This window comes from Sander vitreus, chromosome 5 (genome assembly GCF_031162955.1).
Source record: "Sander vitreus isolate 19-12246 chromosome 5, sanVit1, whole genome shotgun sequence".
Lineage (NCBI taxonomy): Eukaryota > Metazoa > Chordata > Actinopteri > Perciformes > Percidae > Sander > Sander vitreus.
In genome coordinates, this window is record NC_135859.1 from 20,964,444 (window position 1) to 20,990,534 (window position 26,091).

Here is a 26,091-nt window from a genome sequence, read left to right on the forward strand (position 1 = left end):
AGTTAGCCAGTGTGTTATTTATCAGTGGAGACCGTTTTCAACACTTTTTCATCCAGTCCTTCCAGTTGCAGAGTTCGCTGGTGCTAGGCTAGCACAAGTCAACCGTATCTGCTAGCCTGCCACTAAAAACAGTCTTACACACTGATATTACCTAGGCTACTGAGAAAGCCGGTTTCCATGACAATCACACAAGTTTATTTACCTGCCGCGTTTACATGACGTTTCTGTCAGCAATTACCTAAAGTTAGTGGTTAGCCCAGCCAGGTATCTACCAAGAGTGTAGCTATACCGTTAGCTAACGTTGTCACTCTCCACAATGCATTGAACTGTAACGTTATCTCCACTAACGTTGTCCGTCTCAATCTATCAGTAGCAGCTAGGCTAACGTTATGAAAGGGGCTAGCTGTATTAGCTAGAGTAGCCTACCAAAAGTTATTACCTGTTCATCAGTAGCTGTTCTGATGTCTGGAAAGACGGATGGAACCGCATTCGTTGTCAGCGACTTGTGGTCCTTTAGATTGCAGGGTTTTTTCAAAGTCGTCTGGTCTAAAATGATCACTACACATTTTCCACTTCAGTAGAGTCTCCACCTTGATGTCCAAGCCAGCAGCAAGAAGCCACAGTTGGTTCCTTTCTGGATCTCCCAATGGAAATTTGTGGAAACTTTGTGGTGCCCATCTGTTTGGATTAGTTTTACAATTTTTAAATGCACACTGAATCACCATGTTGCCTAGTCCTTTGTTTCCAATACAATGCTTCAATACCACTGTACTAGGCTACTAGTTGTCCCGACTGGAGTGCGCTTCTCTGTTTACTTTTTGGTGCAGTACTACTAACCGGAGCAAAGTAAAATTCCGCCGCTGCTGAGAAACTAGTCCCTCAAAATATAATGCGATCATTGAGATGCAAGGATAGTTTTATTTCTAACATTATTCTATCAACACAGACATTTACATCGATAGTCTGGCGTTATAATTTATTTGCCTCTGGTGTACTGTGGAGTGGGTAAGACTGTTTTTAGTGGCAGGCTAGCAGATACTGTTGACTTGCGCTAGCCTAGCACCAGCGAAATCTGCAACTGGAAGGACTGGATGAAAAGTGTTGAAAACGGTCTCCACTGATAAATAACAAACTGGCTAATGGTCCTATGTCCAAAATTATGAACCAACCCTTTAATCTGTCTATTTCATTTTATCACAAGCATATCAAGGAGACAATATCAATATAAATTATTAAATTAAGTTAGGGTGACCAGGTTTCCCGGAACTAAAACCGGGACACTGTGCGCGTGACCGTAGTGCTCGTGCATGCACACGCTTTTTAACGTGAACATGTGCCAGCGCAGGTCAGACATAGACACAGACAGTAACTTATCTTAATCATAGGCTCCTCATCTAATAATAACAGTGCTTTTTCCTGTAAAATTAACAAAATTGCAGCAACAGCCTTTTTCAGTTTAGTGTGAGATTTATGTTGAGATTTTTTCTAAAAAAGATTTTTTGAAGTGTTATTTATTCCAATAACACCAAAAGAATTAAAATGATTGTGATGGTGAATTTTTATGCACCTATTTCTACTTTTTTCTGAATCAATTTATGCTGCAAATATCTTTATGTAAAGAGAAACATAGATTACAATCCAAATATAAAAAACATAATTGAATATATTTCAATAAGGCTCTCAGGCATTCTGTATTGCTTTCAACTATTTATTCTCCTGTAGATCGACTTTACTAATTATATCTGAGTCAGCACACATGTAGCCTAGCATCATTTACTCTTCCCTGCTGTTTTGCATCTTTTGTTGGGGAATTAACCTCCTTAAATGTGCATATGACAATTATTCACCTCAATGATACATTAATTCATTTTAATTTATTTATAAAGCCCTGGACATTTCAGATGTTTGAGCAAGATTTCTGCTCATGTTCAAAACTTTGTGCACATTCAAAATACAGTATCTGTGTTCTCTGTGATTTGGAGGAGTCGTGATATTTTAAGAAAAATAAAGTTATAATAGGGTATTACAAGAATAAAGTCACTATATTTCAGAAAATAATCCACCTGCACCATAGCCTGCTGTGCATTACGTGATTGCTCTGCCGATACGCTAGATCTCAGACCGTCTGACAGACAGAGAGCCCCGTTTGGGTCTCTGAATGAGACACATAGTTTAGCCACGGAAGTGGAAAACTGAAACTACTGCAGAAATACACAGAGCACAAACGTAACACATCTACCGCAGCATGTCCACAGCAGAGCGCGTCCATAAACCTGAAGCTGTCCTGCATTTTACAGCGAGAGTGGACACTAAGCGACGCACAGGTCTGCTTCAGAGCTCCGTGTGTCAAACTAAATCATTTTTCACTTTCACAGCTTTCCTCACTTAGAGACGGTTGCTAGGTGATAGCAACAAATACAGCATGGTCGGACCCCTGCACGTAGCTGCCCGTTCTATTCGCCTCGGAAAATAAACTGGACAAAGTTACATTCGGGGCTACACTCAAAACATTTGGGGCTGAAGCCCCAGCAAAATCGGCTCACGCCGCTCGTGGTGTAAACCGGGACATTTTAGCGTCCCGACAGGCTTTTGTCGGGACTCGGGACACGCAATTCAAAATCGGGACTGTCCCGGTCAAACCGGGACGTCTGGTCACCCTAAATTAAGTGTCTTGTAGTAAACATGATTGAATTTCTTAGAACCAAATTAAATAAGAGGAGATAGAAGGAGGGAGGAGTTGGGTTACACCACTTAATGACATCTCGCCCCCTTTTTTGGAGACTTTAACAGAAAAAGTGGGAAGAATTTTTTTCAGTAGCTTGGGACCCTCAGACACTCAGCTCTGGGTCTGTCACAGGCCTCCCATGTCTTTGGCCGGGAGGGGGTGGTTGGCTGGTTGCTTTCGGCCCCCTGCATCCTCTGCAGTCTCAAACTTTACATGCTAAGGGCAGCCCATAAGAAACCTAAGAAGCAAAAACACCTGAAGTTCTCTTTACATCTGGTTCTTTATGAAAGATAAGAACTTTGCGTCCTGCCATACCAGATCTTTCTTTCCTCCGACCCTGGCTTTTCTGTGCTGTGCCGACCTCCAACTGCTATTGTTAATGTGCTGCCTAATAAGCTGCCTAAACACCCTGATGGCCGACAATCACCCACATTGAAACACAATGAGACTTTGAACGAAAAATACTTTGAATTGAAAACGTTCTGGTCGAAGATGGTCACAACCTTCTCGTTCTCGTCCCAGCCATAGGGAATGAGAAAAGACGACCTCCTGAGCCAAGAGAGAAAGATATGCCACGTGGCAAACTAAAGACGTCCGAAGATTGCAGAAGTTTAAAAAACTCCTTCCAGCAACCTCTCCTCTGCCCCTAAGAACAGTCGGGTGAACAATGTATTTTCAGATGTTCATAAATTGATGCTATAATCAAAATTAGGAAATTAATAATTGTTTAATTGTGAGAACCAAAAATCGGGCATTGACTTTTAGTGTAATTTGTTGCTTATTAGAAGAAAACTACCGTTAGTAATGTCAAACCCACGTCGAGTCACCTGTGGTCGCTTCTTCACACAGTCCCTCATAGCCTGGATGCTCTGCAGAGTCCAGTGGAATTTATTAGAAGGTAATTTGTAACAAATTACAACAAAACCGTACCGTAATATAAAGTGGGATCCATCCTTGTTTCCCTCTGTCAGATCTTGTTAGATCTTATTAGACTTTCTTAAAAGGTAATTAGTGACACATTACAACGAAAAAGGCTGATTGGTGCACAGATTTCCATATATTAGCACACAGGTAAAATAAACACGTGGTATTTTAACAAATGTAATTATTTATTGATTGATTGATACGGTTTTGTGTATGGCCTAGTGCAGTTTGCCTTGTCTGGTCTATCACAGAGCAACGTGGCATCATGACTTTGCGTAAACATACATGCCACTTTCCAAGTGCAAGTAAGTCGATGGATATGCAATATACATGAACAGAGAGTCTGTATCATTGCTGAGATGGTGTAAAGAGTCGATAGTGTAAAGAGTCAATAAAAAGATGGTCTAGTTAGTGAGGTAGATCAGTTATAACACAATGTATATGAATAGAAAGTCCAGATAAATGCTGAGGTGTAGTGAAGAGTCAATATACAGTTAGTGCAAGTTGTGGTCTATTAAGTGATGTAGATCAGTAATAACACAGTAAGCAGTAATCAGTCTATATAAATGCTGGATGTAGATAAGAGACAATATACAGTTAGAGCAAATGGTGGTCTAAGTAGTTCCTAAAGCCAAATGGCGTGTTATCTGTACGCATTTTGAGCTATCCGCATGTATGTCTACGCTGTAAACATACATCGTGAGAACGTGCCATGCTATCGCGAGAAAAACATCACACACGTGTAAAAAAAAAAATAAAAAAAAAATAAGGTTGGGTTTAGGGAAAGAACATTTGGAAAGGCTTTAGTAACTCAAAAACACGATGGTGACCAACGTCACACGCTTAGGAAAACAATAAACGGTTCGGAAGGCTTTATTAAAAAAAACGGTTGATAAACGCCACACGGCTCTCCTGGGTGAAAGTCCTGTGTTTTACCCATCCACCACCCGAACCAACCTCCCTACGCGGACTTCTGTCCTTCCATACTACTCGCTACGGCGATAATTCACATGTAATGTAGGTCACTGGAGGCCAAATGGCGTTGATAAACATGCTAAAGGGTGATTATGCGTCTTAATAACACGCCAAAATGGCATATGAATTGGCGTGTCACATACGCCACTTAATGAGATCAGTCTGCACAGAGGGACACTGGGCTGTTCGTTGTTTGCCTGTGAAGAGTGTTTTTAGCCTTTTTTTCTTGAAGAGCGTAAGTATTAACATTACAAACAGTAACGTTAATGTTACAAACAGTACAGCAGGGGTAAATATTATTAACGTTACAGATTTTGTAATAAAACAAAAGAAATACAAATAGGCCTAATGTTAACGTTACGTGAATATCTATGAGTTGTCACAGCATTAGAACATTAATTAAAGCATTTAACCTTAAGAGACCAAGCTTATCGTACACAATAAAAAACGGCATCTCTTATTAATATTTTAATCATTTTATAACAATAATAGATAGAAACATACCATCTTTTCCAGCTAAAAGTTAACACTCCGGCAGTCATGGGGGTGTCTTTGGTGTCTTTCTATCCAGCCTGGAACTTCTGCCTTTTTTCGGGGTCGTTGAGCAATAAATTCAAACTCTTACATCCAAGATTGATACACTTTATGTCCATAATTTATGATTTTTGTGGCTGTTTATCTCCGCCGATTGCTACTAGCTCCGATGCTAACCATCCATCTTTGTTTCCCATGATGTTTTGGGAATGCTTGTTTTTGTCTTGTAAACGAATGGAAGGCAGTCATCTGAGGGAGAACAAAGATTGTATATTGAGAGGAGAGATCACTCAAAGTCAGAATAGTTAGATGTGACCAAAGATCGTCTTTTACCATTCTAAACGTTTCTACAAAGAAGAATGGCATCACTGTTTTGACAACACAAATGCTTGTGTAGCATTACTGTGTGTGTTATATCAATAAACATGACGTTATTATTTTGATCATTGGCATAAGTGAATGTCATGAGGGCAAAAGTGTCTAGATTTTTTTTTGAAAAAAATGTAGATATTTTGTCAACTGTATAAGTTATAATGTTTATTTCTTCACAGTTTGACTCCCAGTACATATGAGAAGTGTTTTAGACAGGAGATTGGCTTAGCTTTTATTGCTCTGTGTGTGATATCAATACATATCTGTGAGATTCATGTTCTGTTTTATTTATTTATTTATTTGTCTTTAAGGTCCTACAACCTTTTTTTAACATTCAAGTGACTTCCCTACAGCACAGATATTCTAATCCCAGTGTTTCCTGAAAGAAATAATGTTCATAGATTGACTGTGGACAACGGGGTTGATGTTTTACAAGCTTTTTTAGAGAATAAAACCAGACGGACCAGAGGTTGTCAAAAATCCTTTAGGTCTCAGAGGGTTAAGAAATGTAAGCAGACTAAAAATGAATGCTGTTTATATAATGCTACTTCACTTAATACTAGTGATGTTTGCTTGTTGAGGAGAAATTCTGTGACTAGAAGGTCAGTGGAGTGGTTTCCTCTAATACTGCACTCACAAAGCCTTAGTGTTTATGCTTACATCACCAAAGGGCTATAAGCATATCTTCTTCACATCCTCTTTACTGTCATTAGTGCTGAGAATGTCTGACTCAGTGTGGTGTGTAGTCTCGAAGATTATAATTTGATTGTCTACTACAACATAAGTTACTGCTTTTGCAAAAACAGCTGCCTGCATTTCTGAAAAAGAGCTAAGTTTTTTTTTAAGGAAGAATCTTTCTTTCTCTTACAATAGATGAGATGAGAACTTAGTCACGGCTTAACATGCTTCTAGTGAATCCGGGCTGACACTGCCTGTTCTTTGATTTAACATGGTTTAGAAAACCTAGTATCCCTTAGTTTTTGCAGAGAGTTGAATACCATTATGACATGAGGTTGTTTTTTTGCCTCTTCAGATGAAACCTATCAAACAGCAAGCAGACAGGATGATGCACAGTAATCCTTTGCAGGGATTTGTTCCCACTGCACTCTTAGTCTCTCTGTGGTACCCTCTGAACCTGTCTCTGCCTCCCAGATTCATGTATTCCTTTGTCAGTCTTCCTGCTTTCTTGTATTTCTTCTATATTTGTCTTTTCCTCACATTTCTTCTCCCCCTACCGCCCTACGTCGCTCTCATTTATGTAAAGTTTTCTAAAGCTCTCAGGCACTAAGTCTCCTGACATATCTCTGTGCATGACTAACTGAGCTGAAGCCCTTTGATACTTAGCCAGTGATGATCCTTGAGCTCGTCAGCTGACAGGGTTTGAGGAGGAGTACTTGGACCGTCCATCCCACCACTGCTTGTAGCATGCAACACGGCTAATCTCTAACCTGCTTGGGAAATGGGTCAGTGCCTTGGCTACCGATAGGCACTGGATGAGGCCTGCTTACCTTGCAGCTTATACAAGCAAATCTTTAATATGGTGGGATTTGGGATGCAGGAGAGGGTTTTAATACTATAATCTCCCGGGATGATAGTTTCCCATTATTCAGCAGTTGCGTCTAGGAAACGGGTGAGGGAGGGATGTTTGTTGTTGCAGTTGTGACGCGGATCACTTAATTATTACAGTTCTCCCTCTCTGTTACTCTCCTGCTATTTTTAGTGCCTAATATGAGGAATGTTGAGTGATCGCTGTTGTAAATTTAATATGCAAATTGAGAGATTAAGAGGAAAAGCCGCATGTGTTTTTTTGTGTGTGTGTGTGTGTGTGTGTGTGTGTGTGTGTATAAGCAGCATGCACGCGTGTGTGTCTGTAGTTTCTGTTCCTGTCTGTTGAAACACTGGTTGATGGAGGGACGCCTTGCATGATGTCACTTCCTCTAACATCTTGTGGTTTCTCCCTTTCAACTCTAAACTGCAATACACTTTGCCTGAACGCTCAAAACTGCTGTTAAAACATCTTGCTGGTTTAAATGGTCAGGCATAACTTAAACATTCATTTTGATTAGCTACAAATACTTCTTCCACTTTTGGTAATGCTGAATGTTTCCTCTCAGATCTACTGGAGTTCCTAGCTTCTAGGAATATGAGGATCAATTTAAAGAGGATCTGTGCTCTGCATTGTGGCTTAGATTCAACAAAAACCACTCAGCGTCAGTAGGTGTACACTGTAGGTTCCTATATCCGGAGTGCGCCATTTTGTACGCTTCCTTTTTACGGTACCGTTTTCAGCACGGTAAGTCTCCAACCTCTGTATAAACACAGCTGTCCTTTAGTGAGACTTTAGAATGAGATTATTGGTAAACTTGATTGTCTTAAATAAGTGTGATTCAGGTTAAATGTGGCTGTATTTCACAAGAGCATTGTTTGTCATGACTTCTTCACATGTCTGTTTTCCGTCCCTGCTCATGTTTGCCAATGCACATAGAAAACAGTCATGTTGGTAGATGGATGGATGCTACTTAAAAAAGGCTCATATACTGATTTATATAACAGTTATTGGCTTTAGAAATGTGCAATTACATTAAAAAAAACTTATTTTTTTAATTTATTGTTGCATGTGTCTGCACAGAATTGTATCAGTTGTAGATTTGCAATGCTTCCTGCAGCTAAAAACGATCTCCATTCTCATAAATAGCTGCAAAGGCATCACTTTTATAATCAGTAAGTATGAGTAAGCTGACAAAAAGTTTGGCTGTTGATTTGGTAAGGAGAGGTAGTTTCTTGCTAGCTTCTCTCATGACTCCACAGAACAGCAGGTGCTGATCACAGGAATGCATCGATTTGCATTCATTTGTTTTTGTTAGCCTCCATACTAAACAACAAAAGGAGGCCATGCCACAGTCATTGTTTAAACTTTGAGACAGAGAGCCAGAGTGCACATATAGAGAATGCTGCCATTGTTGAAGTAAACGCCTCCACTATAGAAATGAGAAGGAGTTGAAGGTTTCATCTATACTGTAGACCTGTCATTTACCATTATAATGATATACTTGTTCTATCTGGCTGTCTGTGTATTGTTTCCTCTTGTGTTGCATGCTAATACTAACCCAGTTGGTACAATTTGCTCTTGAGTGCGCAGCAGAGAAAAATATCCTTTAGGGTGGATTGATGTGCAAAAACATGTCTGAAGGGAAATGGAATTTGCTCTGCTTCTAAAAGTTGAGTACAGCACTGACTCATCGTGTTGCTGCAGTTATCTCTACATCTTCTGTGTGTACGTATAATTATCTGTTTTGGATAGTACTAAGGGACATTTTCTCTCTGAACTGTGTGCATTGTATATATTTAGCCTAGTGACTTTGAAAAGACTATTATTAATTATTTAGGAAATCTCTCAGTATGATAATGTGGTGTTTTTTTTCCAAGCTTTTGCTGACATCAGCGACAGCCTGCCTACTGTAATCAGATTGGAGGTCTGCCCAGTTTGCTGCCTCTTTTCTATAAAACACCTGCTCCATCAAAGTTCCCAGGTCCTTTTTGTGGTGCCCGGCTGTCTCCACAAAAGGGACGTGTTATCTCATCAGTTGTGGGTTTTTTCTTCCCGTGAAGTCTATTTTTTTCTCTTTTAAGTGCCAGTGGGAATTTGTCTCATTGTGCGGACTGATGTATGATTTGAACAATATGTAATGATTCCAAGACTCAAATGAAAGTTACAGCCTGTTTGCACTGTACATAAAAGTGATTACAGCTTTGCCTTTGATCTGCTGTAGCTCTGGAGTGGAGGCTGATAGAGTTTCTGTCTAAAAATAGGTTCACAGAAGAAATGTCCTTTCTGTTTTACACAGGCCAGTTTATATTTATGTATGTGCTCCAATCTTTTGTTCCTCTAAAGGTATGAGGTATCAGAAAATAGCCTTGATTCAACATGTCTGCTCCCACCTCCCTTCCTATCGTTTCTTTTTTCCCAGCACTTCTCTGCACTATGTGGACTGTACAAACTCATCAATCACCCTGGACATTTTCACAAAGAATTCATCTTTTGTCAATTTTGTTGTTTGCTTGTTGTATCTTCCACATTTCCTTTTATTTTTGTCACCCTAAAACAAAACCTCCTCTGACAATTCTGAGGCAGTCTCATTACATTCATGCTTTCCTTGCATATAAATCATATTTACCTTAAGAAGTTCTTGTGGTTATCCACCTAACCGTGTTAGGATACTTCACTTTAGCAAACATTACTTGACATATGTTCATCATTTCATGATATTTAGAACTATGTGTCCTAATTCTTCCCTTACTCCATCCATTCATTCTGCAGCCTCAGTCGTATGAAGCAGTGGAGCCCTTGGACCTGGAGGAATTCCTGATGTCACAGTTAAGAAGTGGAGACTCGGCCCTGATGCAGGAACTTGGAGACTTCCCTGACGATGACCTGAAGGTGGAGCAGGTGGAGAAGGAGTGTCGCACTGTTCGACACTCTGTCCCTAAAGATGGGTGGGTCACAGGATGTCTGACATTGACCACAGAGGAAACCACACACTCAGTCTAAAAAAAAATCCTCCCTGAAATGAAATCGGTTAGAAGAAAATATAGAAGAATAGTTACAGAAGATATTTCACCCCATAGGCAGCACCTTGCTGTGAGTTAAAAGTCAAACAGTCTTCATGCATTCTACTACTAAATCCATGTTCTAGAAAGTTTTGGGCAGATTGCTTAATGTAAAAGTTGCACATAAAAACATCTCACTTGCATTCCAAGATACTTTGCAAGTCCATGTAGGAAAGTTAATCCTTACACTGTACATTTAGCAACTTGAGAAATCTGAGGTATGACAAACTTCTTGGCAAAAAGAAAAACAGAAATACATTATAAAAGACACTTAAAAGGATTAAAGAAAAAGGGCAGAAGATCAGAAGCATAGATAAAAGATGAGCTGAATAAAGTTTTTCTTTTATTTACTCATACATCAGGTGTGTAGAGTTAAAATATTTTAGCTGGGATTTATAGATTTTAGGAGAATCTTTGCAGTTGCAGAATAAGTAGCAGTTACAGTGTCAGAGGACATAGTCGTTTATTTTTAAATGCCTTCAATGTTGTCAGTGCAAAGTTATTCTGCCAACACATACTATCTTAGTTTATTCAGAGCATTAACTTGTCCCGCACCTTGACCGTGAAGTACAGATTAAGATAGTGGAGGAATGTGAAGTTTTCAGTTGTCTGTGAATGTTTGCATGTGGCATGAGAACGTGTGTCTTCTTATCCTCTTTCTCTCTCTCTTTGTAGACTGGAGTTGGATCCACATGTGAGAGACTGTGTAAAGAGTTACACTCAGCCGTGGCTTTTGGTCTCCAGAAGGTAAATTGTCTCCTACAGAAACGCAACAGTTACAGTTGGAATATTCAGGACTCTCAGAGTGGTGTAGCTCATGCACATGCTGTTTGGTTTTACGTACAGGTAGATACCTTGAGGGATACCTTAAAATTAAAAAAGTAAATCTATTTCTGAGTTTACAATTTAGAAATGTAAACCAGATGTAGTCCAAGCTGCAGTATTTTAACCAAAGACCACCAAAATCCATGCCCTCACCAGTATCTTAGCTGTCGCACTGTGCAACAGGTGCAACTATCTGAGAAGTTGTGTGTCTGTGAAACAGGAAACAATAGGCCTGAGGGAGCCAATAAACACATATAAACATAAACATTAAACACTGGGATCTATTATCTGCTACATTGTAGTGCTCACTATATCTCTCTCTCTCCCACACACACTTGCATATAATACACACTCTACACTGTGACTATGTTGCGTAAGGCTTCTGTTTTTGTTATCTAGTTTGATTAGAAGTGCAGAGGTGTATAAGTTGTCATGCATGCATGCGTGTGTGTGTGTGTGTGTGTGTGTGTGTGTGTGTGTGTGTGTGTGTGTGTGTGTGTGTGTGTGTGTGTGTGTGTGTGTGTGTGTGTGTGTGTGTGTGTGTGTGTGTGTGTGTAGGTGCCAGGGCGATGGCTGGAGTGCGTATTCAGAGCGAGTAGGCCTACACAAACTCCTTCGTAAACAGACCTTTGAGTCCGACGTCGAGCCAGACAACCAGCAGAAGCCAGTAAGTAACACAATCATAGCCAGCACACACCTTCTGACTATTGTTACCCAATAAAGGAGAAGTGCAAGCCTTCTTCAGAGCCGGTCTTGTGCAGTGTGGCGTGCAGTGTTGCTAAACTGGTATAATTCTTCACTTCTTTCCTTCTTCAGTCAGTCCTGTCCTTTAGGGCTGGGTATCGTCACTGATTTCCTGAATCAATTTGATTCCATTTCACAAGATTAGATTTCTGGTTTCGATTCAATAACAATTCAATTAGGGATATTTCAGTGGCAAAACCAATGTTGCTTGGAAATTAAAAAGATTCTACAATTGCACAAGGTTCCCTCTAACCTGGTGCTTTATTAAAAGTATTAATGTTCACATTAAGAATTGACTCCAAGGCAGTTGCATTAATGTACTTTTTTTTTTTTAAATAAACACACTACAGCAGTCAACACAATAAACTAAAATCAACTCAACAGATACGCTCTCATTTGAACCCAGCAGTGTCTGCACCTGCTACGTCAGGCTCGCGTCTCAGCCCCGTATTACGCACGTAAACGCGACCTGAAGCGTTTATTTGCACTTTAAGTCTATTTTTTTGACAATACGTGCGTAAACGCAAGGTTGATGCCCAATAAAAAGGTCTGAATAAATGTATCTACATTTTGCAACCTAGGCGACGCAGAGGGGCTGTCTCTCTGTACAGAGCCAGAGAGCAGCACACTCTGCACCAGTTTGTAATCCCACAGACTCCATTCAGTTTTGCCCAGCAGCTGGGAAGCAAGACACAGGAACGTCTTGGGTATTGAGGCTTCACTAGACAACTCTGCTCCTATCACCAAAACCACCCTGCCCTGCTGCTCGAGGCTTTGAAATTCGCAGACCAGGCGGAACCAGTATAGACACTCGCCTCAGTGTGGAATAAATGCTGTCAGCACGCAAGCGTGACGCTGACGTGACGTTTGCGGTCGAGACTGCGTTTTAGGCTAGGTCCCCCGGTTAGGTTCCATTAGAGTGAGAACAACCTGAAAAAAATATAACAGTTCTGATACAGCTTAGTATACATACTATTAACTTGATACATTTTAAGAGCCCAAATGTAAAGGAGTAGTTTTTTGGAAATACACTTATTTGCTTTCTTAGAAAGTTTTCTCTTGTACTCTGAGCCAATAGGTGATAAGAAGTTTGGCAGATTATCTTAATTTAGCTAAAGTTAAAACATCTGCCTACCAACATACTGTAGATACAGATCACAAATGTTCTGCATCTTGTTTGTGAATGGATTGAACAAACAAAATCTGTTTGTAATCTGTGGTGTGCCCTGGTAGCCTACCACAAACAAATGAAATAAACATGTTAATTATTAGTTAGTGAGCTTTAGCGGTGCTGGTAGGTGAAAAACAAGCTAGATTGTTTGCCACTGCTTTCAGTCTCCATGTTAAGCACATACATGAGACTAGTATAGATCTAAATATCAGCATGAAAGCAAATAAGTGCATTTCCGAAAATGTCAAACTGTATTTCCTAAGGAGAACTACAAAACAGCTTTGTTCTTCAATGCCAGTATTTTGCACTTACTTAAAGTGTCTTTTGTGAGAGGAAGGCCATTAAGTGAGAGCAGCATGGTAGTCCATACTAATCAATGCTTGAGAGAGACGACAATACTGGATGTTGAATGTGAGGGAGGAGTGGGAGACCTGGCTTGCACAGAACTAAACCTGAATATTATACACTCTAACACTCCTCATCTCTATTTCTTTAGCTGGACTGTCGGAGAGATGTTGTGATTAAATATGTGCCATAATTTTTTTCTATTCTACTGCACATTTTTCAAATTAGCAGCTCACGTCTGCATCCCTCAGTCCTTTACTTTCATTACGGATCCCTGCCTCAGGAGGCGGCTAACAGTATTTCGAGCCAAATTCCAATCCTCTCTCACTACCCTCTCTAGCTCTTTTGTCTCATAGTTGCCAAATCCCTAGCTCCCAGCATCAGGCAGTCCCAGCCAATCCATGTCTCAGTCAGCGCCACTCCCAGCCTCTGGCTGGTTACCCAGCCATCCCTAACCACCAGCCAGTCTCACCAGCCCCCTCCTGTCTCCCTATCCTTGCCAATTCTGGTTAATCACCCAAACCAAAAGGCCCTATTACCGCCGCAGGCTTCCCATGAGCTACATGCCAGAAAGAGAGTGACAGGGAGGGGAAGAGAAGGGAAGAACAGCACTATTGTCCCTCAGCGCTTAATGGGTCTCTTCTAAGGTCCAGTCTGGTTTAGCAATATCCCTGGGATTATGGTGCGATGGTCCCTTGGAGCCTCAACAGGGTAAGGCTTCACTAGGAAGCTCGGCCAGTCCTTGCCTGTGGTTTGAGAACTGGGATGTGAGATTGATGGATGATGGGAATGGAAGAGACAAGCTGGATGTAGCATGGGAGCAGTAACATTATGCCCTGCCCTCTAGCTTAGTCTGAGTAATTGCATATGGTGCCAGGGCCAGCCTGAGAGACCTCTTACAGAGGATCCAATCAGTTAACGTTAGCACAGTCTAATGGCAATTTATCTGTAAACAGGAATAATAGGTTCTTCCTACGTTTAACAACACTCAATAACTTTGAGTGGACTGTGGACAGGCACAAGGAAATTTTAAAAATGCTCCACAAAATATTTGTTGCCTTTGCTTTCCTTTCATTGAAGTCCCAAAGGAGGAAGAATTTTAAGTTTATGTTAATATAAGAGTTTGGATGTATTCGTATAAGGTGGTAGAGGTTGTTGGTATTAATACACGGTCACTTTCTGAATGTGAGAATCCTGTATATTCCAACCAAAACAGCAGAGGACACAGTGGAGAAGCCAAATGGCAACATTAATATTTTAACTATACTCTCTGACCTCAGGGCGTCTGAGAGGCACATTTGCATATCACACTGTTATATTAAGTGAGTTAATTTATAAGCAGGGCACTGGATGTCAAAAATATGCAGCATCTAGCAAGCTTGTTTTTAAGACTATTGTAGCTTTGGGTCAGTGAGTCCGCTCGGCCCTCTTTGCTGCTATAATTTTTGCCTGGCATGCCATCAGCCTGCTGGGAGATCTCTGATTACAGAACTTGATCAGCTAATGCACAATGCATCAATATCACTTGTGACGAGTAACTCATACCACCCTATCATATGTTAAAATGCAATGTCTTTATTTCCTGCATTCTGGTTTTTCTACATATATAACATAGTTCTATGAAAATACAGCAAAAAAACGACATGTTTATTACAAAGAACGAAGCACCTGCTGAACAATAATTGTTAAGGACTCCTATCACTTAACTCTCTGAAGCATACAGTGAACATAAACATGAGCCTGTTTTGTGTTTTCTACATTAAGTAAGCCTGGATCAGACAACAACACCAGAGACATCATTGTCTCCACACCAAAACACTGTTTAGACTGCATAAATGCCTGTTAGCTGTTTGTTGTGTCTGCTGACAACATAACCATGGAGGCTGCATTTTCAATTTAGTGTATGTTGTTGACGGTTCATAAAATGCTGTGGAAGTATAGAGTTGATTATTTGAATGGAGCAAACCCCATTCAAATAATATACTGTGGTTTAAATGGAGAAAGAGTAGGCTTTGACCAAATATCCATTAATATAGTATTTCTTACCCTTCACCTGTTTTCTTTGATGTCTCTCTTAATACCATGCCTCTGGATATTCTGCCTTAATACCCTCTTATTTTGCTCATCCATTGTTTTTCTCTTATTGCTCCATATTTCCTGCTCCCACATTTGATCCCCCTCACCCTATTCTCTCTGTCCTCCCCCACCCACTTACCCCTCTCTTTCTGTCTTTGCCCCAGGTCAAGTCACCAACACTAGCGGGGCTGAGTGATGACTCTGGCCGCACACTGACCTCCTCCGACTTTAACTTGCGGTCTTTGACCCCGGACAAGAGAGTTGAGGGGCTGCTGGCCTTCAGCAGCCACGAGGAGCTGGACCGCTTCAACCAGGAGGCACGGCAGGGGAACAGACACCCTGAGCTGTTTGCTCTGTACCCCCCAGCCGACGAGGTGAGAAATAGAGACAGTTGGTACTCGCGTGCTGTGTATATATACTGTACCAGTTTATGCATGCATGTTGGAATCATGTGGGATAGGTTGGTCCCTGTCACTCTTAAGAAGGCATACAAACCAAGATGCAGACTAATGTGAGCTGAATACAAGACCAGTTCATTAAGTCATTCAGCTCTTTTCCAATATACCATGCTTTATTCCCCAAATGGTTTTGGCTCATCAGGGTGGGATCTGCGGTTGTCTCAATATTACAATATTACATTAAAATAATCTCTTTTTTTTAAATATTAATATTTTTTTAAGTAGAAAATCATTCCTGAAACTATTGTAGTAATCAATTAACAACAAAATTAAGTATTTTGTTGAAAATTTCCAAATATTCACATACTTATATACCTGGTTAACACTTGAAGAATAGTTTTCCATTTTGTAGTTTTAATTTCACTTCCTCCCAATTTATGTCTAAGATTCTAAATCTCCTCCAAATGTAACAACTCCTCTATTTCTTTTTGCATGGTTTGAAAACTTTCTCTGCTATTGTGCTACAGGAAGATGCAGTGGAGCTCCGGCCCATCCCTGATTGCCCCAAAGAACACACTGGAGACCGCATCTTGATCCGATGCCAGACCATCAAGTATGTCATACATTTTCATAATACTGTAGGAGGGGGGATTTAAACAGCTGCCTTAAGTTGGACATGGAACCAAGAAGTTAGCAGTGTTAAAGGGGACATTATTCCAACACCCCCTTGTTTATGAAAATGACTTTTTGCTTAGCATTTAACATACAGTACATTCTTGTTTGTCACATCTGATGAGTTGAAAGTCTGAGTAGTTGTTTCAAAAAGGCTTGTAGATGTGACGGACAGCGCAGTGTCGGAGAGGGGAGAGTGCTGTGTAGTGTCTGTTGTTCTCCAGAAAATGACTGTTCCTCCCTCTCTCTGTGGGATTTTGTCTCTCGCTCTCTCACTCTCTCACACACACACACACACACACACACACACACACACACACACACACACACACAAACACAAACACACAGTGTGTAGATCTCACTCGTCCTTGTTGCAACCCATAATACTGCAAAATGTTTCAGTTGAACTCAATGCTCAGCTTGCAGTGGTTTGGCAACCACTACACTTTAACCCTCAGTACCACTATCCTTTAACCCTCAGTTAAAAAATGTTATCACTTACTGTGATACATTTTATGGAACAATAATCAACGGGAATAGAATAGGAAAATATAGAATCAAATTTAAGTACAGTAAAAGGAAAACCCAGAGTACAACTGTTGAATATGCTAAGTATATGTCTTGATATTATTAAATTACTAATTTCCTTTTCCTTCTTGGCATTCATAGGTTTGAGATTGAGATTGAGCCCATATTTGCCACTATGGCCTTGTATGACCTGAAAGAGAAGAAAAAGGTAAGAAAACATTGCTTCACAGTTGTCCTTATGTTTTATGTTGTCTTAAAAGTGGAACAACACCTGAATTAGGAATTCCAGTATGTTATTTCCATGGACAAGCAAAGTTCAATCAATATTTGTGAAGATGAGCCATTTTCTCTCAAAGCCAGAAACCAGAGAAGTACGTCTTAAACGTATGATGTCATCCAGTATAAATTCTGGAGCTGCTTCATAAACAATGAATGGGAGACTGATTTTGTTTTCTTTTTTTATATTTACATGAGCTTTTATTCTATTGTAGTGTTCTCAGTTCTGAAACAAAAAAAATGTACTCATATACACTACCCTGGGTGCTCTCAGTGTCATCTATAACATCTTTACCAAGTCATTGTCCACGGAGCAGTTTTTGGATTTGGGTGAGAGTTGTTCATGTTTACCAATATTTTTGGACTCTCTTAGACCATACATATATACACCATACATAAAATAGACATAGTTCCCCTTTAATGGTATTTCTAATGTTGACTAAAAGCATGTTAGAACTTTTGTCCTGGAAACTTGTGTGACATGTTCACCTTACCACATACAGTACAGGGGTAGGACAAAATTACACACCACTTACAATACAATTGCCCCACATTAAATGCTAGTTTGGTCAGGCTCATTATGTGTGTTTGTTGTGGAGACGGTCAGAGTGTCTGTCAGTTGGTGTTTGGCCTACCTGTGATCAAAGATCTTGTTCGTTTTATGTTTTGGAGACGCTTCACCTTGCTATATTACATAGTTTTGCAGTGCTTGTGATTGATGCAGCAGTAATCCTGACAGCGATGATGGAAAATCACAACAAAGGTGTTTCTTATTTAAAGCACAATCTGTGTAAAAAAAACCAAATCAATCAAATTAGAACTAGAGATGAGCTGATACCGATACCAGTATCGGTATTGGCTCCGATACTGCCTAAAACGCTGGTATCGGTATCGGGAAGTAATGGAGTTTATGCACTGATCCGATACCACGTAATAAAGCCCTAAAGAAAAAATACGTTAAAGTAGTTTATTTATGTTCTTTTTCCGTTATAACTGACTGTCAAACTGGATAATAAAAAAAAGTTCTGGGGCGTTCATTGTTTGTGTTTGTTCATGTTTCACAAAGAGTTTAACCTGAGCCAGACTGACAACAAAGATAGAAATCATATCACATCCATACAGGGATAGTAGTATACAGTTGTTAAAACATAATAAAATATATGACACACTGGTATCGGATCGGTACTCAGTATCGGCCGATACGCAAGTTCAGGTATCGGAATCGGTATCGGGAAGCAAAAAATGGTATCGGGCCATCTCTAATTAGAACCTGCTATCACTATCAAATTTGTCTTCTTGTATTGTGACACCAGATACACAATGTTTCAGATGTTGTTTGTTTACATCTGTAATGCTTGTAAACATGAAAATGGGCCAATGATTAAGTCATAATCAGCTGAGAAACAAAAAAATGCTGTTTGTCAAATTTATATAGTCAATACATTTTCTAATTGTTCAACAGATATCAAGAAGACATACATGTCTGATTTATTAGGGGATAGTTGCCATTTTCATAAGGTCATACATACATAAGGCAACATATGTCAATTTTGTGTGTGTGTAGAAACTTAATGAACAGAGAGGAACACTGGTCACAAGTATTTACAAGATGTAGACAGCTGGATAGTTATTTTTGGGTGAAGTGTCTGGAAGGATTTAGATTGTAATTAAGTGCTCATGGATCTCTCAGATGAGACAGGGTCTCTTAGCGCTGCTGCCCAGCCTCTTTCTAGCTTGTGTACAAGGCTGATGGCTCTAAGATGGTCCTCAGGGTAAAATGGGGCAATTTAATGCTCCATAATTTTTGAAAATGGGCTGCATATAAGCTGGTCTTGGAACAACATGAGCAATATAAGCTTTAAAATAGCTTATATGTCAAAGAGTGTACTGTCCAAGAATATCTTCAGTTCTGCTTCCTACGGACGTCAGTCCATAAGAGCAGAGTGGAAGTGTCACATTGTCACAGCATATTTCACTTAAGATGAATAATTTTTTGAACTGAAGTCTGTCCTTGTGAGGTTAATACAACATCCTGCCTGTTACATTGAGCAGAGACAGATCCAGAATGTTAAAGAGCTATGAAATGTGTCTCTGTCTGAGTGAAGGAGAATCTGCCAAGCTTGTTTTCTCACTTAGATTTAATTGTAGTGGAACTGTGAAGCATTTGCTACTGACCCATTTATCCCTGAACCCTTCACTCTTTTACTTTCTGCCTTTCTCCAACTCTCTTCAGTACACTTGTCTCTGTCTCCTCAAGAGTGTTTTTTATATTTTATTTTCAGCCACATTTCTGCTACTTCTTTGCCTTATTCTCTCTGTTTTCCTGCATCCCTTACTGTTGTCTCTGTATCTCATGGGGATTTTGTTGCTCTGTCTGGGTATGTTTTGTTGTTGACATTATTTGTGTTGTTTCACATCTGTGGAATCTGCAGCAGATGCTCGTATAATTCCAAATAATACTCTAGTTATTAATCATGCCTCTGTGGTCCATTAGCCAAGGTACAGACACAGGATTTGACCCAACAAGTGGCCTACTTATGATATTAAATACATGGATATAAACAGACAAATGTTTTAGAGTAGGCATGCAAACAGACAAATATGTCATCACAGTAAAAAAATAGCTTCTCTCCAAGTTTACTGCAGGCATTTAGTAATTTTCTTGTTATTTTTCTACAAGACCAGGCAAGCTTAGTTTAGCTGGACGGTGACTGCAGTCCGTTGGGATGACACAATGAGTGATCAGAACAAGTAAAGCACAGCGTTTTTTCATACATGCAGTGGATACTCTGCAATCAGCTACGTGTTTCACTATGTCTGTCGTTTGTTTGACGAGACATTTCTCATTCACTGAAGCCGCAGCTTGCAACACAGTTGCTAAATTGGCAACACTGGGGTGGCATTAGTAAATGTTACGCATTTTCCCCATAAACAATGTGTGTCAGTCAGTCAGACACATAGCCTCTGTTGTCTGACAAACATGTAATGTTAAAAAGGGCTATTACATTCCTTGTGTCCTGTTGACTCCAAATTGAGTGTTTTGAAGATTGACTTTCAAAAGTGAGTGTTATTAGAATAAAGTATGATTGTTTACTCAGTGAAAACTTAGTTCCATGAGAATATGAAGCATAATATGCTATTTAAGTCAGCTGGCTTTGATTATTGAGAAGCAGTTTCTATGATTCCAAGAAGTCATCTGTCAGTAAGAGGTGGACTCCTCCACTGCAGTCTTTTGAGAACTCTCACTCTTGCGGTAAGTGTGCCTCAGGTTTACGTGCCAGTTGGCATTTCTGTTACAAGATCAACGCAGGAGTATGGCTTTTTATTTTGTTAGACCACTATTAACAAAATCAGATATATAACAAACCAAAAGTGATCAACTTAGAATACTTTTTCTGAGTTTGTAATCTGATCAGTTACTGCCTTGAGGATTTCAGTTAACAAATCTGGCAGGTTTGGCTGCCAGAAGTCGGCTTTGGTGTGGTCAGTGTAACAGAGGTCCTATGGGACCAGCAGAATGAAGGACAACGTTTATTGGCTTTCCAGTGAAAAGGATCACATGCCACACACCAGATCAGGCCAGACCAGGACATATGGCTGTGTTCCTAGCCTGAGGTCATTGAGAAGTCGAGTAGAGAAACGGTGGAGTGGACTTAATGGAAGATATTCCAGGGTCAGTCTTTAGTTTACATGAAACTAGTGACCTAGAGCCTTTTCTAAACCGATTCCTGTTATCTTTATTTGGAAAACAGTGTTCCTCAGAGTGCTGTTTTGCATTTTATTATGTCCTAAATTTGATGTCAGTAAAAGATTTTATCAACAAAAGTAATCATGTATGTGTGAACTGTTCACCTTTGTCTCCCTCCAGATATCAGAGGACTTCCACTTTGATCTGAACTCAGAACAGTTAAAAAACTTCTTGAAACCTCACACTCCACACATGGATCCGTCTACCCTGGCCAGATCTGCCATCTTCTCTGTTACTTACCCTTCCCCAGATATCTACCTGGTCGTCAAGGTGATGATAAGATCCATAGCACCTATGAAAAAAGCTAAGAACACTATGTAGTAGAAGTAACAGGATTCAGCTGTTTTCCTCCTGGCTTTAAATAACTTAGTCCTACTCCCAAAATGGTTTTATATACCCTGTAATTCAGTTCATTGCTGTCTTTGTATGTCTTGCTCTTGCTAAATACAGTATTTTAAAGTTTCAGTTTTTAGTTTGATTATGCTGAGCTGCTCTGATGGCCCATCTACCTCCTGTGTGTGTTTTAGGTTGAAAAGGTTCTCCAGCAGGGAGAGATCGGTGAATGTGCTGACCCCTATATAACACTGAGGGAATGTGACTCTGCAAAGGTAATGTGGCAGAGCAATTATTATTATCACTAAACAGTCAAACCACAAAGATGAAGTTGTTGAAGTTGAAGGCATGTTTTTGCATTTCGTTTTTGAAAATAACAGAATTTTGCTTTTGGTCTTTCAGAACAAGGACAAGCTTGAGAAGCTGCGCGGTCAGGCCGAGACATTCTGCCAGAGGCTGGGTCGCTATCGCATGCCATTTGCTTGGGCAACCGTTAATATCATGGAAGTCATCTCCACTGCTACGATAGATCGCGATGTCACCGACTCTGACAGCTTGAAAGGAGGTGTGTCCTTGTGTGTGTTCGTCCTAATGAGTGTCTTTGTTTTGTTTGACAGTAATACCATGTGATGATTGTATGTGTGTGTGTGTGTGTGTGTGTATTATTTGACATTGTATTTTTTCCAGGTAAATCCAGCAGCATTGACCGGAAGGCACAGCTTCCCAGGAGGAATTCTGAACGTTACAATACCATTGATGATCAGTTTTGTAACGTGTCGGCCTTCAAACCTGCTACTATTACTATCAGCACCATTTTCAAACAGGTCAGACAGCCACCCAAACACAAAGAGACTACTATTTCCTTGAGATACATGATACAGTGTAACAGACAGACACGCTTGTGATTACAGCCTGGCCTTATGATTACAGCCCATTATTTGATCAAACATACCATTCCATCAGGTTCTACCTGATCTATGTTTCTACCATAAAGCCTTGACTTCACTGTTAAAACCATCTATATTTTCAATCTTTAAAGGCTGCAATTTAATGTGTTTTTTAATCTAACATTATATTAACTAACTATTATATTCTTAACTTGCGTGTGTGTGTGTCAGGAGGGAGATCGTTTGAGTGATGAGGATTTGCTCAAGTTCTTGTCTGAGATCAAGAAAACCTCCACCCCACAGAGGAGAGTCAAGACAATACAAGGTGATCTCTCTCATCACATCTAAACACTCACTCAGATTTTATTTTATTTATTGAGGGAATAGTTCTACCTTATAGGGAATGTTCATATTGTTTATACTAATAGTTAATTTTCTTTCTTGCAGAGAATTGGATACTGGAAGATGGATACCACTCTCATGTCCGTTTGTTACATATGAAGCTATAGCCAGCAGCCGGTTAGCTTAGCCTAGCACAAAGACTGGACAAATACTTTGTACAATCTGTACAATAAACAAAGTGTGAAAACGATATGTTGGGGTTTTACAGGAGGTTATGTGCCGGACAATTTCTTGGCTCTCAGTAACTTGTCATCATCACCATGATGTTGCCAGGCAACAAGCATTTACTCCAGGATGTTACAGCGCCTGGCCAAGATATATCCCAGCACATAACGCTCATAAACCACAAAATGGTGTTTGTAGCCTCTAGTTTTTATACAAATTAAACAAACAAAATATTAAGTGTTAATCAGGGAGTTTAAGAGGCGCTGGCAGGCGGATTTTGTTACCTTCGGACAGAGCCAGGCTAGCTGTTTCCCCTCATTTCTGCTCCTTATGCTAAGCTCAGCTAACTGGCTGCTGCCTGTAGCTTAATACTTAACGGACCGACATGAGACTGGTATTGATATTCTTAACTTATTTTCGGCAAGAAAGCACATACACGTATTTCCACAGAATATAAAACTGTTCCTTTAAACTTTGGTTTGCTTTCTATAAGTGTGTTTGTGTATTGATTATGCAAAGAATTCAAATGACATGATATGATATAATTTGATATATGCAGCATACTGTATATGCAAGTCACTGATCTTTGAATTTGACTTATTTTGTGTCTTCCAGGTTCCATTAAACTGGACATGTCTCCAGTCCATGAAATGCCACTGGGAAGTTTGTCCACTGAGCTCATCCCTCTGATACCTGTAGCTGAGAAGAACATTCGGCCAATCAAAGAGGTGCTGGAGTTCCCATCCAGTGAGGTTTATGTCCCTCACAATGTTTACAGGTGGGTTAAAATATATAACCGAATGATCAAACACTCCTCTTACATCTCCTATATATACAATATATGTGTGTGTGTGTGTGTGTGTGTGTGTGTATGTATGTATGTATATGTATGTATATATATATATATATATAATTCGTCTAGAGCAATTAAACGCAATGGAAGGCTGGAAATAAGATTTTCTTAAATTGTTTCTAATCAAAATGTTGTGAATATATTTTTTGTGAGTCTATCAAGAAGATTGTCAGAGTAAAGGGAAACTGCTTATACAAAACCTTCACCTCAACAAGATGAAATACAAACAAGTGAACAAGTGACAAATGATTCATAGCTTGAGGCGTAAACATGTTTGTTTCCTCTCACAGACAGTATATAACTCTGAAAGGCCAGAGGCAACAAGAACAGTCATGCTGTACTCACACACCGCTTTGCTCTTTTAAGTTTAGTGCCTATTTTTAGGCCTTTCCATCCCCGCTACCTGTCAATTTGCCTCGTAGTGGCAACAATAAAGAGGCAGCCTGTGTGAGGAGAGGTTTAAATCCACACTCCATTCCAAAATGGCAATAGACACATTAGTAACATCATGTGTGAACAAGTCCCCTCCTCACAAGCATTTGTTCAGTGGAATCTGTGGTAGTTTCCTGTATTCCAGGTTTCAAGACAGACTACAGTATTGTATTAAAACCACAGGTCACAGTAAATGACTTTTATTTCATGGACTTTTCTGGGACATGACTGTCACCTTACCACTACATGACTAAGATGTTGCTGCACAGATAGTGCCATCTAGTGATGTATAATTGAACTGCTTCGTTTTATTTATAGAAGGGTTTTCCATGTTTCATAATAATTAAACAGGAAGTCTCCTCATTCTCTCCCTATGTCAACGTAGGAACCTGCTCTATGTCTACCCCCAAAGGCTGAACTTTGTCAACAGGCTTACATCAGCAAGAAACATCACCATCAAAATACAGTTTATGAGCGGAGAGGAACCAACCTGCTCTCTGCCAGTAAGTGCTGCTGTTTTTAATCTGTGATCTCACAGCACTATTATAACAGTAAAATTGATTTGTCCTGATAATTCCACTAGATTTGCTCCTGGAAGTGTGTGCATTGCGTAATTTAATTATTATGTTAATAAATACATGCACTGAAGTTAAAGGATAGCTTCACATTTCATCAAGTCAGTTATAAAAAAAAATAGTCAGGTGTCCATATGAACAGTAAAAGGTTCTGCTTGCTGTAATTATTCCTCCTTTTCATACTTAGCATTACGAGATCCCCTCCTCATGTGCTTTCAATGTAAGCGATTGGGAACAAAATCCACAGTCCTCCTTTTGTGCAAATGTATTCAGTGGTTTATCTGAAGTTTATCTTGTACCTTTCAACTTGTGTTTCTCCCCTCTGTCCATTCTCAGGTAATTTTTGGGAAATCAAGTGGCCCTGAGTTTTTACAGGAAGTCTACACCCCTGTTACCTATCATAACAAGCAAGTACACATTATTTAGTTACATTATACTGTTTGTGATAGCTTATTTCTTTTATATGAACAGTCTGAGTAACTCTGTCTTATTGTCTCTTCCTGACTCTCTCTCGCACACTGGCTTGTGGTTTCCCCTGTTTTCTCATTTCTCCCCCTCCATCCTTGTCTTCACCCATCCCTCTTTTCCACTGTGTGGCTTCCTTTGTTACTCCCTATTTTTCTATCTTCAGGTCCCCAGACTTCTATGAGGAAGTGAAGATGGCTCTTCCAGCGCGTCTGACAGAGAGACATCACTTGCTCTTCACCTTCTACCACATCAGCTGCCAGCAGAAACAGAACCAAAGCGGCAGCTGTGAGACGCTCATTGGATACTCTGTGAGATTTTATCCTTTTCTACCCTACCATATTTCTAAATGCACACACAGAAAGTGCTAGCATGCTAATATTAGCATTTACCTTCGAAACACTGCTGTGCCTAATTACATCCTAGACATTCTGGATTACATAGCTGGAGACTTTTCTTAAAACACAGAAGCAAAAAAATAATATTTGTAAGTAAACCCATTGATAAAACAACAAATGCATATTAATTAGTGTAATAATAATTAAATAATACATTTTCTTTTTTTCTAAACTGACTACAGTTTGTAGAACGTTAAAGTTACAAATGTATTGTTAACTTTTCATCTAGTGGCTGCCCATAGTGAATAATGACCGACTGCAGACTGGTCAGTTCTGTCTGCCCATCGTCTTGGATCGACTACCTGTCAACTATTCCCTGCACACGCCTGAGGTATACACATCTATTATATATATATATATATATATATATATCTATGCAAAGAATCAAAAAATATTCTTAGAAGGCTCTATTATATTAAAGACTGAACACAGACATGGAAGACACACAGTTATCGTTCCTGTATCTTTGTTGTATAGAAACTTCCTCCTCAGAACCCTCCGGTCAAGTGGATGGAAAGTCACAAAGGACTTTTCAACCTCGAGGTCCAGGCTGTGTCATCTGTACACACACAGGTGAGTAGTGCATGCACACACAAACACAAACACAATAACAGGTCTTTTTTTGCTTACCCTTTCTTTTAGTCTGTTATGCACATACGT

The 26,091-nt window shown here is 39.8% G+C and overlaps 1 protein-coding gene across 2 annotated transcripts in view; it reads left to right on the forward strand.

Annotated features, from left to right (window-relative positions):
• The window catches only part of dock8 (dedicator of cytokinesis 8), a 62,879-nt gene that overhangs the window by 10,772 nt on the left and 26,016 nt on the right, over nt 1-26,091 (forward strand). The window contains exons 1-18 of one of the 2 annotated variants that reach the window (XM_078250943.1): nt 7,542-7,823; nt 9,849-10,024; nt 10,814-10,885; nt 11,522-11,630; nt 15,464-15,673; nt 16,225-16,310; nt 17,039-17,105; nt 21,042-21,191; nt 21,449-21,529; nt 21,657-21,819; nt 21,942-22,078; nt 22,373-22,466; nt 23,324-23,486; nt 24,379-24,496; nt 24,905-24,975; nt 25,200-25,344; nt 25,661-25,762; nt 25,909-26,004. In XM_078250943.1, coding sequence (XP_078107069.1) covers nt 9,897-10,024; nt 10,814-10,885; nt 11,522-11,630; nt 15,464-15,673; nt 16,225-16,310; nt 17,039-17,105; nt 21,042-21,191; nt 21,449-21,529; nt 21,657-21,819; nt 21,942-22,078; nt 22,373-22,466; nt 23,324-23,486; nt 24,379-24,496; nt 24,905-24,975; nt 25,200-25,344; nt 25,661-25,762; nt 25,909-26,004 — 1,992 coding nt within the window. In that variant the 5' untranslated portion in view covers nt 7,542-7,823; nt 9,849-9,896. Of the gene's footprint in view, nt 1-7,541; nt 7,824-9,848; nt 10,025-10,813; nt 10,886-11,521; nt 11,631-15,463; nt 15,674-16,224; nt 16,311-17,038; nt 17,106-21,041; nt 21,192-21,448; nt 21,530-21,656; nt 21,820-21,941; nt 22,079-22,372; nt 22,467-23,323; nt 23,487-24,378; nt 24,497-24,904; nt 24,976-25,199; nt 25,345-25,660; nt 25,763-25,908; nt 26,005-26,091 lie in introns of those variants that run through there. The other variant, XM_078250942.1, reaches the window with a different exon arrangement.